At 41.2% G+C, this 13,378-nt stretch overlaps 1 protein-coding gene across 1 annotated transcript; it reads left to right on the top strand.

The window, feature by feature from the left end:
- Positions 1-1,801: 1,801 nt before the first annotated feature.
- Positions 1,802-13,221, top strand: pomt2 (protein-O-mannosyltransferase 2). The gene is made up of 21 exons (XM_061844766.1): positions 1,802-2,469; positions 2,749-2,833; positions 2,924-3,028; positions 4,537-4,645; positions 4,724-4,832; positions 5,382-5,541; positions 5,650-5,756; positions 5,837-5,919; positions 6,008-6,117; positions 7,099-7,165; positions 7,239-7,299; positions 7,386-7,464; positions 7,873-8,024; positions 8,110-8,201; positions 8,294-8,370; positions 9,459-9,530; positions 9,603-9,662; positions 9,746-9,851; positions 11,403-11,543; positions 11,622-11,733; positions 12,093-13,221. The coding sequence occupies exons 1-21, from the start codon at positions 2,186-2,188 to the stop codon at positions 12,196-12,198; spliced, it is 2,277 nt and encodes a 758-aa protein (XP_061700750.1). The 5' UTR covers positions 1,802-2,185; the 3' UTR covers positions 12,199-13,221.
- The last annotated feature ends 157 nt before the right edge of the window (positions 13,222-13,378 follow it).

The following is a 13,378-nucleotide window of genomic DNA, read 5'->3' as shown; positions in this document are numbered from 1 at the left end:
TTATTATCGTTCAGGTTTAATTCAACCGTTTGTTTAACAGGCACCCGGCAAAACACAATCGCGACAGCACATAAATAATTCCGATATCCCTTTAACGTGCACCAATGAAACATAAAAGCAGCAACTCCACAATTGTTTCCATGCGACGTGCACGACTTTTACTGCGCGGCTCTAATTATCACCTGAACCAGACGGGACGTCTCACGTTTGAGTCAAAGTTGGAACAGTCGAGGCCCCTGTAAACCCCCCCCTCAAATAACCTAATGTTAATGTCTCGTTGTAATGCTGGTGATCATCGGAAATATCACGCTCATTCGTTTTGTTTACCTCTTGACTGTAATCACTGTCGGTCATCCAAATAAAAATGTAAAAACATTAACATCTGTTTGGTGTTTTCTTTCATGGCATGCGTTGCATTACTCTACCTTACCTACTTTACTTATTTATGTTTATTTTTCTCTGTCCAGATTCAACTTTTGATTTATTTACATGTAATCATTTATTCATATGATCATACTCGTCTTGATTTGTTTTTACGTATTTAATTATTCAGTCCAAATAAAAGATACACATCTGTACGGTATTTTCTTACATGGATTATATTACATTATTGTACGTTACCTCGTCGCCATAGCCATCTTGATACTCCCAAAACAACCAGGCCGACCTGTGCAGCCAGCCTCGTGGCTGTAAGAAAACATTCCACGGGTAAGTAAGAAAGATTTACTTTGACACTGTTAAAGTTTGTTTGTGGAGGGGTTTTTTTTGTTTGTTTCATTTTGTGATGAGCTTAATTCACTTGAACAAAGTTTTGTTTCCGGTTGTTGGTGTTCACTTTTCACTCTCTGCTTCACCTTTATAGGCCGACGCTTTTTCTCGAAAAAGCGATGTAGATATTTTCCCAAACTTCATCAGTGGATACTCAAGAAAAAACATTTTCTGTGAAATTTTTGATGAATGTCGTAATACAGAACTTTTCAAAAACTGAATTTGATTTTCAAATGCGAGGAAGCAAGTTTAAATTTTCTGTCTGAAATAGGACGTCACAGAGGCAACAAATGAACAATGCGCTTAGCATGTATTTTCCCACTTCAAGTCCTAATTTCCAAAAATATATCTAACTGATTGACCTAAAATGTAATCTTTTTATGACAAAAATTGCTTATTTTTTTGCTGTTATGATTGTAGAGCTTCACAGTGTATTTTGGGAAAAGTTAACATCATGGAAATCAAGCCGTAGGTAATATTTCTTTGTAGTCACGGTGTTATATGTCTTTCTTTTGTACTTAGCCTTTTTTTGGCTTACCAAGTCGAATTAAAAATCCTTCATGTTACCAGATCTGAAAAAAATGTCCAGTTCACACGACTAGTTTTAATTCTACATGCCAAACCTTGAGAAAAACCCCACCATAATCCAACCTGGAAGTGTGTATCTGCCACTCGTTTTGGGAGTACCAAGATGGCGGCCAACCGGCTTCAACCAATCGACATACTGTTCGATGTGTATGCGCTTCCAGACTTTTTTTTTTTTTTTTTTAGATTAGTGGTATTAATCGATTATTTTTTTTCTCACATACTGTTCTTAGAAATCACCTTTCCCACATTGAAAATGTTGTGTGGCCATCTTGTGGTCAAAATGCAGCTACACAGAATTGTCTTTGCCGTCTTCTGATTGGTTAGCGGAGAGCCAGTTAGCTTATTACAGAAACACAATGGGAAATGTAGTCCATGTGGCGTTCTGCTGAACGGGTCATATCAGATGACAGAACTACAATTCCCATAAAACATCTCTATAGCAAGATCTCAACTTTCCTATCGGCTCTCAAACGTGACCAACCTATGTGCAGTGGATTCATTGTTCCCAATATTTGTGGTATTAACTTTATTTAATAAGGCTGTAAGAACGACAAGAAACAGTCATTGTAAGCGAAAACTTTTTGTAGCTGTCTGAAAGGAACGACTGGATTTACACACGAGAAGGTTAGATAAGCATGCGATAAGTATGAGTTTCATTAACCTTGTGACGCATCCAGGGACAGTACCGACACACCTGACAGGCAATAGAAAAGTCCAATGATGCTTACCTTGGAATGTCCGTGAAGGTTGTATGATTTTTATTGAATTATAAATATTAGCTTTCGCCTTGCTAGCTCGACAATTGCAATGGACCTCTAGAGGCGTTCTAATGGAAAAGGAACAGTGCTCCAAGCAGTACCACATAGCAGGGGACACTTCAGTAAGAAACAGAAAGACCTTCCAGTCATCCACAACTCAGTCTAATGTCAAAAAACCCAACAAGGGTGGACACTTGACAGAGGAGGACACTCAGCAGACCAATGGGAGTTTCTGCAGAAACAAAAGAAGAAGCTCCACTTGTGATGAGTCCACCAGCAGAGCATTACTTCTCTTGGTGGCTGGACTCTCCTTCGCCACACGCCTCTATAACATAAAAGAGCCTCCTCATGTGTGGTGAGTGTGCAAAACATCCTTTCTTTTCCACTTTTTTTTTTTTTTTTTAGGATCATGGCTGAGCTGGAACTATCCCGTCTGAATTGGGGCGAGAGCCACGGTGCACCCTGGACCGGTTGCCAGGGAATTAAAGATCATTTTGGGTCTTTGATGACTCGACCATGCGCGTTTTGGGAGTGTGAGAAAGTGCTGACCGCTCGACTCAGCGTGCTGCCTGACATGAAACCGTCTCATCATTACTTCAGGTGCTTATTGTGACCCACTTTTGTTGTCTTTAAGTTGGGATGAGACCCACTTTGGGAAGATGGGAAGCTACTACATCAACAGGACCTTCTTTTTTGACGTCCACCCTCCTCTGGGAAAGGTTAGGTTTCAGGTTATCGGCTTTATTTCACTCACGAGGACAAAATACAAAACAAAATTTTGTTGTTGATGTTTTTTTTCTCTTTTCCAGATGCTGATCGGACTAGCCGGATACATGAGTGGTTATGACGGCAGTTTTGCATTCTCAAAGCCAGGAGATAAATATGAACACCACAACTACTGGGGGATGAGAGGGGTATGTGACTTGCATCATTTGCCCACCCACCAAGTGAAAAATCTGTGAGTGAGACATTCCACACTTTCACACATCTGTAATACGGGGGTCATTTATATAACCCCCTCCCCATGACATGATCAGCTAGGCTGGGCGTAGATCTGAAACATTACCAAAAAGCGACTCTATCATGAAGAGACACCCACATCCCCTACAGGTGTGACACGCTTGTTATCATGTCTAAAACCTAAAGGAAAGCTGAGCTGCATTGAGTTCTGCTGGTTGCAAAACTTAGCATTAGCTTCAGCTAAACGATTTTGATTCATTGCTTGGTGGTGTCAACGCAATGGCTGCACTTGCACGTGACGTCCGTCACGCTGGTTCACGTGGGTACTTGACCGCCATTGTTGCAGACAAGCAATCAGCTGTCCATCGTCATCATGCCAGATTTTTGTTGCCTCTATGGATGTGGAAATCTCGGAAACAGAGACATTGGGAAGCGATTTTTTTTTTTTTCCCGTGTTCCAAAGATTAGATTGCATGACGGAGAAGATACAATGGAGTTATTAAAAAAGCAGCAACAAAAGTGGCTCGCAAATACACGACATGCAGATCCGAACGAAGCTCGAGTACACAAGGCAAATGGTTATTTGAAAGTCTGTTCTGATCATTTTGTAAGCGGTAAGCATGTGCATTTCTAGTGTCCAGATATTCTACTTCAGGGAAGTCTTTCAGATCCGTTGAAAGTATGTCTTTGTGCAGAGTATACAGATCGATACCTTCACAGAGTTTCTGTACATATCTAGCTTTGGTGACATCACATGGGTCTGTGGACGTTGCCGTGGTGTTGTCGTCTGCAACGCCTAGCTTTTTGTAGAAATGCCGGCGATTATCACGTGATTGAAACCCAAGGATAGCAAAAAAAAGTTTTAAGGCTTGGAACGCATTATTTCTTTTTCCATTCATTGTAAATGGGAAACATCGATTCGGTTTTCGACAAATCACTTCTCGAACCGTTTTCTGAAACGGATTGTGGTCGAGAACCGAAGCATCACTGTATCTCCTTTAAATTTGTATTGTGGATATACTTCATGTAATGTACTGTGGTTCCTTGAGAGTACACGTTTAATTAATTCGTGACCATATGCATACCTCAAAACGCTTGCGTCACAAATAATCTTTTCCCATTGATATGAATGGAGAGGCCATTAATTCATTCCAGCATTTCCCCATAACAACAACAAAAGTTGTGCTCATTTTTATTTGAAAATGTAAAAAGAACAGTAGTGACACGAATAAATAGAATTAAAAAGTATTATTGTGAATATTGTGCTGCTTTTTCTGGTATGGCCGGCTTGGCCAACTGGAGGCTGTTGAAGACAGACGGATATACATTACTGTTCATTGAGATGTTGCAACTCTTCTGAGCTCATCAGTGATGCACTAATGTTAGTCGTTCAAAAAATGAGATAAAAATAAAAAAGAACAAAACAAATTGCCCAACAATCATGTCTGTTGTTTTCCTCCAGTTATGTGCGGGCTTGGGCTCCTTTCTCCCCATCTTTGCTTACCTCACGGTACTGGAGCTGTCGCATTCTCACACAGCCGCCCTCATCGCTGCTTGGCTGCTCATATTTGGTAGGTCCTAACTCCAGGTCCAGTATATACCCTGCGTAAATTAATATTCAATGCCTTTTGTCTGCTTCTTCATGGCAGACACGGGCTGCATCACTATTTCTCAGTACATCCTGTTGGATCCCATACTCTTGTTCTTCATCATGGCAGCAGTGCTCAGCATGGTCAAATTCAACCAGCAAAAAGACAGGTTTGCAAATTTTTTGAGGAACATTGTTATACAAATTTATGGGGGTACAAAGGAAAAAAAATGCCACACTAAAAAGTAAAACTATAAATGTTTTTCTGGAGTTATCCCTGTTTTTTAAATATATTATTCCGATTACATTGAATGGAAAAAAGATAACTATTTCATTGTATGTGTAATTTGGCAACGTCCTCAACACTTTTCCTTTGAACACAATTCAAAAGTACTTTATTCCTGTAAAGTTTTTTTTTTTTCTTTGTAATATTGCAACTTCATTCTCATAAATTGCATTGTTTTTCTTGTTATAATCTTGTAAATTTTTACTTTTCATTCATCTTGTAAAATGATCTCCCAAAATCTGTAAGAACTGTCTTTATTTTTGTAAAATTGTGAATTTAATCTTAGTCTTTTAATTTCAATTTCATTCTCTGGCTTTTATTTATTTATATATGTATATATTTTTTGTGCCGCTCTAATATTTCATCTCATTATCTGTCAAATAAATGAAAGGAAATGTACAGATACAATCACGTGGGCTTGAATGTTTTCCAGGCCTTTTTCTACTCCATGGTGGTTTTGGATGATACTGACTGGCGTCAATCTTGCCGGAGCTCTGGGTGTGAAGTTTGTGGGTCTTTTTGTCATCCTGCTGGTGGGACTGAACACGGTTTCAGACCTCTGGAGACTTTTAGGAGATCTGGACTTATCCCTGGTAAACGGCTGCATGCAGTATGCGGAAGTAATAAAGGTGTTGATGAGGACAATGTGATGTACTGTATTATTATATGTAGAGTATCTGTGATGTATTTCCTGGCATTAGGTGGACGTCACAAAGCACCTCCTGGCTCGGGTCGTGGCGCTCATCCTGCTTCCTGTCTTTCTCTATGTTACAATATTTGCTGTCCACTTTGCGGTGCTGAACAAAAGGTTTGTTTTCATTGTTGGGTGCATTTTGATGTCACTACTTGCATAATTTGATTCATCATCATTGCGCTCGGTCTTACCAGTGGACCAGGAGATGGTTTCTTCAGTTCTGCCTTTCAATCTCGTCTCATTGGGAACAACCTGCACAACGCCTCGATGCCTGAGTGTAAGTGTGACGCAACATTTATAGTTGGGACTACTAGAGACGACAACTGTGTTTCCTTGTTCATGTGAGGTTAATGTGTTGTTTATAGATCTGGCGTATGGCTCCACCATTACGTTAAAAAACCTCCGCATTGCTGGAGGCTACTTGCACTCTCACTGGCACTTGTATCCAGAGGGCGTTGGAGCCAAACAGCAGCAGGTCAGGGCACGGGGAAACATTGTCATCAATTATAAAGCAGGATATACAGTACTTATCTTACAAAAGTGAAAACACTTGAGGTCAAACCGATTAATCGACAAGATGAGTTTAATCCCCCGCATCTGCGTTTAAAAGTCCAGTATTTTGGCTATTTAGTGACTCTCTAACATGGAGTGAGTAGAAAAGAGTCAATTTCATTACGGAAAAAAACAACACATTGGCTTTGTCATACAAGTGTTCAGAAAAGGCCCCTCTGACAGCTACTTCTGTTTGACCCACTTTTGTGTCCGTTGTGTCCATATTTGGCTAAGACCGCCCCCTTTCTTCTTATTGGTTTGTATCGGTGAAGAGGACTAACTTGTGAGAGTATATGTTTATTTTGACATTGCTGACTTGTTAATGGAAAGAGGTGGAGAGCTTTTCTTGTGACATGGATAAGTAAGTAAGTTTCTTTCGGCTCGTCCCATTATGGGTTGCCACAGCGTGACATCACAGATGAACGCTCATATTTGTTTGGCACAGTTTTTACACCGGATGCCCTTCCTAATGCAACCCCTCTTGGGGTTTGGAGATACGAACTCACTACCCCTTGTTTACCAAACCAATGCTCTAACCACCGGGCTATGGGGCCTCGCTTGTGACATAGATAAACACAGGAAATTTCATCCGTCGACCTGGACTACAGTGCGGTGTTGGACAGTGAAATGTCAAGCAAACAAGGCGACACTATCTTCATATCTACATACGTGTTACTTTGATGTGGGTGCGAAAAAAGCGTCACTAGCTTCGACTATTTTGATCAGCACTAGTTGTAGAATAATCATAACAGTGTAATAACGGGACTGGCGACTAGGAAAGTGTGGTGTTAATTTATCCTGGTTTCAAAAATGCGAGCCGTGTACTCACTTTTGTCAGATACTGAGTACATTTTTCATACTATGCACTGTATAGTTTACATACTCCTTTTTTTCCCCCTCATAGGTTACGGCTTACCTGCACAAGGACTACAACAACTTGTGGTTTGTTCACAGGCACAACGAGACAAACTGTAAGGAGACCATCCAACCTTTTCCCTTTATTATTCAAGCATAGCATTTTTTACATTTTCACTTGTGTTTTAGCGCAATCTGAGACCCCTGATCTAGTTCGCCATGGTGATATCATCAGATTGGAGCATAAAGAGTCAGTGTATATCATCAAAATTGCTTTCAATCTATTACTTTAAAGAAGTAAATAACATTTATGTTTGCGTTCCCTTGGTCCCTTAGAACTACTCGGAACCTTCACAGTCACCTTCACGATGCCCCACTGACCAGAAAGCACTTCCAAGTTACGGGTTATGGCATTGTGAGTACATAAATCTTCAGATAAAGAGCTTCAAATTGGAGGGCAATCTGTTCCGTGACGCTAATTGATTGAGGGCCGGACCGGTAAAAGTCACTTCCTCGGCACATATATTCCACCGGTCTCGCTCTTACCTTTTCCGCGAGTGGCCCCTTGCTGCCGTTAGAAAAAATACACAAATTAGCCGCATCACCACATAAAACGCAGAGTTGAAAGTGTGCGAAAAAAGTCGCAGTTTATGGGCCGGAAATTACAGTAATACTTTTGACCCTCACTAAGCTAAAGTATCTGATGTGTCAATGCCGTTTTGTGCATCTGAGGCCGCCAATTAACCATAGCTGCCACACGAAAATAGTTCCATTCTCGTTTGTCCAAAATAACTCTTGTAATTCGGGGGGTGTCCGTCCTTAGAATCACACCGGTGACAGCAATGACCTCTGGCGAGTGGAGGTGTCCGGCGGGCACAAAGGTGACCCAGTGAAGGTTCTACGCAGCAAAGTTCGCTTTCTCCACAAAACCATCGGTTGTGTGCTTTTCTCTTCTGGGAAAACCCTCCCCAAGTGGTAAGAATGAGCTCAGACACTTGGAATAATTCCACTTTGGAAAACTGACCAGTTTTTTTTTTGTTTGTTTTTTTTTTTGGGTCAGGGGCTGGGAACAAGTAGAGGTCACCTGTAGTCCTTACTTGAAGGAGACTCCCAGCTCTCAGTGGAACATTGAAGATCATGTCAATGCCAAATGTAGGAGGCACTTATCCATTTTTTTTGTCCCTCTCATTCAACTCGAACTTTTATCATCGGTTTTTATTCTGCTGCTCTTGTGTTGATGACAGTACCCAACATCAGTCTGTCAGTGTTGAAGCCTCATTTTCTAGAGATCCTAATGGAGTCCCACATCGTGATGATAAGAGTAAGTGAACAAAAAGAAAGTTGTTAAAGGTCAAGTGTCATGAAATGGATGATCTTTCGTATGTTATTAATGAAAAAACGGTAGCTGGTATGGACCCATCCGTTTTTTTCACCACAAAACATGATTTTGACGTATATGGCTTTTTGTAACTCCCGCCATGAAAATCCTCTCGAGGGATTTGTTTTCGACAAGAAGCAGGAAGTGACGTTGGAGGCAGTAGTGCGCTCAAGCGGACTCGTTTCTTTCTAGTAGTTTTACCTGCGGGAAGATAGCTCGTTGTTCCTTCGTGTTAGCCAAAATGCCGGACATTGCTCGAACACTCGGGAGGATGGATTTACCCTTCATAGGTTTCCAAGAGACCCGGTTCGTTGTGAAAAAAAGATTGCACGGGTGCGAACGACGAGAGCTTCGTGGGTTCCAAATGACAGGTAGGTGTGTGTATACAGCTACTAGAAAAAAACAATAGTTTGGGGGGACCACATAATCCGTCTCTCATAACGTAACAAAAGATCCACGTACGTATGACAGAGGTGCTGAATATGTCGATGTGCGCGTCGGACGGCTTCCGCGTCGGGCTCGTCGGCCGAGGCTTGCGCATCACGCCTCGCGGACGAGCACAGCTTCGGCCACGCTGGCTCTGTTGTTAGTTAGAGGTGATCCGCATATCATCTAAATATGGCTCGAAACAATAGGGTAATATTTCCCCGGACACTTCACTCCATTGTGAGACGTTCTCTTCTTCGAAATGTGCTTCCGTGTCAGAAGGGGCGTGTCCGTCTCCCACAGTAGGTGGCACAGGGTGTTTTCATTGGCAAATGTCCGGGGTGACGTCACGGACAAGGAGATGCAGCCAATATGGCGACCACTTGGATGTCGAATGACACTTCCACAATTTTGCACATGGATGATGCGCTCGGCGCTCATATTTATTTTTTCATAAGGACATTGAAGTGAATAATGTTATATGTATTTCAATATCTATTTTAGAAAGTTTATAGGGATGACACTTGACCTTTAATGATCCTGTAGTTCTCCACAATCATAATTCAACCGCATTTGTCGTTTTGTTTTTTCTTCTTTTTCTTTAGGGTAACAGCGGTTTGAAGCCCAAAGACAACGAGGTAAACTCCAAACCCTGGCACTGGCCCATCAACTACCAGGTGAGCGTTGGTGAAATTGAGTGTGAAGGTGCCTCAACTATTTCAAGTAAACATTACTTTTCTTTCATGAAGGGACTGCGATTTTCAGGAGTGAATGAAACCGAGTATCGTGTGTACTTGCTTGGCAACCCTGTAAGTACTCAGCTTGAATCAGTGAATCCATTGTAGGTTTTGCTTGGCCTTATGCTTATGCTTGTAATAAAACGTATTTTTAGGTGGTCTGGTGGGTAAATCTGGCGAGCTTGGGTTTGTATACGATCCTGGCGGCCATCGCTTCGATTACCTTCCAAAGAGGGATCTCAGTGGCCCAAAGGAGACAAGGTAGGATGGATTAGGGAGCGGTACTCAAGGGAACTGCTTTTCTACACTTGATTGACACACTTTGGGAATACACCAGTCCAGTTTTAGTAATGGAATGGTTACTAACCCAACATTATTGTCGCTCAGAGTTCCTCAGCCCAGTCCAGATTTTTTTTCACGGACCAACATCTTGATTTTATGATTTTCACAAAGATTCGTAAAATAACCTCGAGTTAGTGATGCAAGTTCAAGTTGTTACTGTTGTCGTGCTTCAACAGAGACATAAAACAGTTCTTGGGTGTCTCAATAACATCTGTGACATGTTTTCATCAAAATACTCCAAGGGCCAAGAAATATGGCACACTTTATAGACCTTTTTTTTTTTTTGTCTTGCTGAAAGCAATTTGTGTGCATGGCAAGTGATCCAACAACCTTGATCATGTTGAGCCAATGGGGAGTACGGATCAGCTGCCCCTCGGCTGTGATAAGATAGTGTTTCACCTCTCTGCATCCATCCATCCATCCATCCATCCATCCATTTTCTTTTGCCGCTTATCCACACGAGGGTCGCGGGTAGTGCTGGAGCCTATCCCAGCTGTCAACGGGCAGGAGGCGGGGGTACATGCTGAACTGGTTGCCAGCCAATCGCAGGGCACATAGAGACAAACAGCCACACTCACAATCACACCTAGGGGGAATTTAGAGTGTCCAATTAATGTTGCAAGTTTTTCGGATGTGGGGGGAAACCGGAGTGCCCGGAGAAAACCCACGCAGGCATGGGGAGAACATGCAAACTCAACACAGGTGGGGCCAGTATTGAACCCGATCCTCAGAACTGTGAGGACAACACTTAACAGCTGCTCCACCATGCCGCCTATATATTGATCATTTATCTGTATTTTTATTTTTTTTAGTATTATCTGTCTAAATGTGCTGCTCCACCATTTGTGCTCAAATATCCATTCCTTCTGAAAACATCACAATCACTGTCATAGCTATTAAATATTTCCCTCTGTGTGTAGTGAACCCATATAATATACAATTTTTCTTTTTTGAATTCAACTTCTGAAATAAGTGGAGTATACATTATGGCGGCACCGTGGTTCAGCTGTTAAAGCGTTGGCCTCATAGTTCTGAGGAACCGGGTTCGATCCCGGCCCCGCCTGTGTGGAGTTTGCATGTTCTCCAATGCCTGCATGGGATTCCTCCGGGCACTCCAATTTCCTCCCACATCCCAAAAACATGCAACATTAATTGGACACTCTAAATTGCCCCTAGGTGTGATTGTGAGTGTGGCTGTTTGTCTCTATGTGCCCTGCGATTGGCTGGCAACCAGTTCGGGTTGTACCCTGCCTCCTGCCTGTTACCAGCTTGGATAGACTTCAGCACTCCCCGCGACCCTCGTGAGGATAAGCGGCAAAGAAAATTGATGGATGGGTGGACTATACATTATGATATTCTCTCCCTCTTCAGTTGTGATTGTACGTAAAGTTACAGAAATCCCACTTGATTTCAGTTCTGTGCCAATATTGATATTAAACCAAAATACTGTACCAATTTTGTGGCTTTCAGATCATTGTTTTGTGCTCATGAGGGGAGGAGGCCTCCTTTTCCTTGGCTGGCTACTGCACTACTTACCTTTCTACACTATGGCCCGCGTCCTCTACTACCATCACTACTTCCCTGCAATGCTCTTTAGCAGCATGCTGACAGGTAGCACGTCCCGTTCCAGTTTGCTAGCTTGTTGTGCTAGAGAGGACACAAACATGCAGCGCTGTTGCCTTATCACAGGAATTACGTTGGATTTCCTGTTGAACATGGCCGACCTTCTGCTGCATCCACCGTATTGCGAGTGGCTGCAGAGAGTCGGGAAGATGTTACTTCTGGTCATTGTTCTTTATAGGTGAGACCACATGTATTTTCGTGTTACACTTTTTGTGACCACATTTGTTTTCAAATGGACGTCTGGGTCAGGTCATTAAATAGATAAGCTAAATTAAGAAAAAAAAAAAGTTAAAATGTGTGTGCAAAATAATTAATTCTATATTATAAAATAAAATACACAAAAAATATTATGTTTAAATAAAATAAAATACAATGCAAATATTTTATTTTATTATATCTGTAATTGTTTTTATAATTAATTTGCCAATTATTTAATCACAATTTTTTAAAACTTCAAATACACCTGTTTAAAATTGTATTTTTTATTTACAATACATCAAAAACCCAACCATTATTATCGTTATTTGTTTTTTCCAGTTTCTACCTGTTCCACCCGCTCACTTATGGCATGACGGGCCCTCTGGCACACGAGCCAGGCAGCTCAATGGCCGGACTGAAGTGGATGGAGTCCTGGGAGTTCTAATAAGTTTTCAGTGGAGATGAAGCTAAAAGTTATAAAAACTTACTGTTTTGAGCATAAGGGACTCAAAGTGGTCATTTATTTCACAGGCCTCCAGTGTTTACGTAGTACAAACATTTTGTCATGGTACTGCACCCTGAACTGGTTGCCAGCCAATCGCAGGGCACATGGAGACAGACAACAGTCGCACTCACAATCACACCTAGGGACAATTTAGAGTCTCCAAATAATGCATGTTTTTTGGGATGTTGGAGGAAACCAAAGTGCGCAGAGAAAACCCATGGAGACACGGGGAGAACATGAAAGTCGACACAATTGGGGCCGGAATTTGAACCCCGGTCCTCAGAACTGCGATGCAGACGCTGTAGCCACTTGCGCCACTGTACAGCCCCAACCTTACAATGATACTTTATTTTTATAGGAATGACCTTAAGTGCCTCTAATACTGAAAAACTGTAACATGAATTTCTTTGGTAGTGGGTCTGAGGCTGTTTATTTTTCTTATTTAGATCAGAATTTTTAGTGCAATAGCTTTACAGTTTTATGCTTTTTACGCATATGGTACAATCCGTATTAATAAAATGTTATTTTCTTAGTCTGTGTGTTCTAATACTTCAGTTGTGATGATCTCTATCCATTATTTTCATCAGGGTCACGACTGAGCTTGAGTTTATCTGGAATCCAGAGATAGACAACCACACTCGCATTTATGCTTATGAACATTTGAGAGTACAGAGAACTTGTTGCAAAGTTTGTTGTTTTGTATTTTGGTTTATTATTTTTAACATTAGTGACATTAATACACACTGTGATGGGAAGTAATGAGGTACAAATAGTTCCTTCTTGTAATTATGTCGATTTAGGTTCCTGTACATTTGACCACTGATACTTACCCATGTACTTTTGACTCGTTACTTTAAAAATTAGTTTTAGAAGTATATTACATTTTTTAGAGATTACAACACGACGTGAAAAGGAGAAAGTCTAGGTCGTCTCAGTATGAGCACTATAAATCAGTTAGGAAAATAGGGAACTCTCTTGTTAGTTTTTTTTTTTTTTTTTTTGCCAAGTTATCAAAAACTGATGTGTGTAACAGTAAAAATAAATACTTGCTTTTCGACAAAATACATTCCAGTCTGATTTTTCAGTCAAATAACTACTTCCTCTTTTACCAGATTAACTG

Source organism: Syngnathoides biaculeatus, chromosome 15 (genome assembly GCF_019802595.1).
Source record: "Syngnathoides biaculeatus isolate LvHL_M chromosome 15, ASM1980259v1, whole genome shotgun sequence".
NCBI classification, from domain to species: domain Eukaryota; kingdom Metazoa; phylum Chordata; class Actinopteri; order Syngnathiformes; family Syngnathidae; genus Syngnathoides; species Syngnathoides biaculeatus.
Note: the sequence above shows the minus strand (reverse complement) of the source record. Positions and strands in the feature narration are given on the sequence as shown.

Bases quoted from the DNA above. Each gene is read 5' to 3' on its own strand.
- pomt2 (XM_061844766.1), top strand. From the start codon at position 2,186: ATGGAAAAGGAACAGTGCTCCAAGCAGTACCACATAGCAGGGGACACT. The intron at 4,646-4,723 runs GTAGGTCCTAAC...TCTTCATGGCAG, and splicing joins TGCTTGGCTGCTCATATTTG to ACACGGGCTGCATCACTATT. The intron at 5,757-5,836 runs GTTTGTTTTCAT...CGGTCTTACCAG, and splicing joins TTTGCGGTGCTGAACAAAAG to TGGACCAGGAGATGGTTTCT.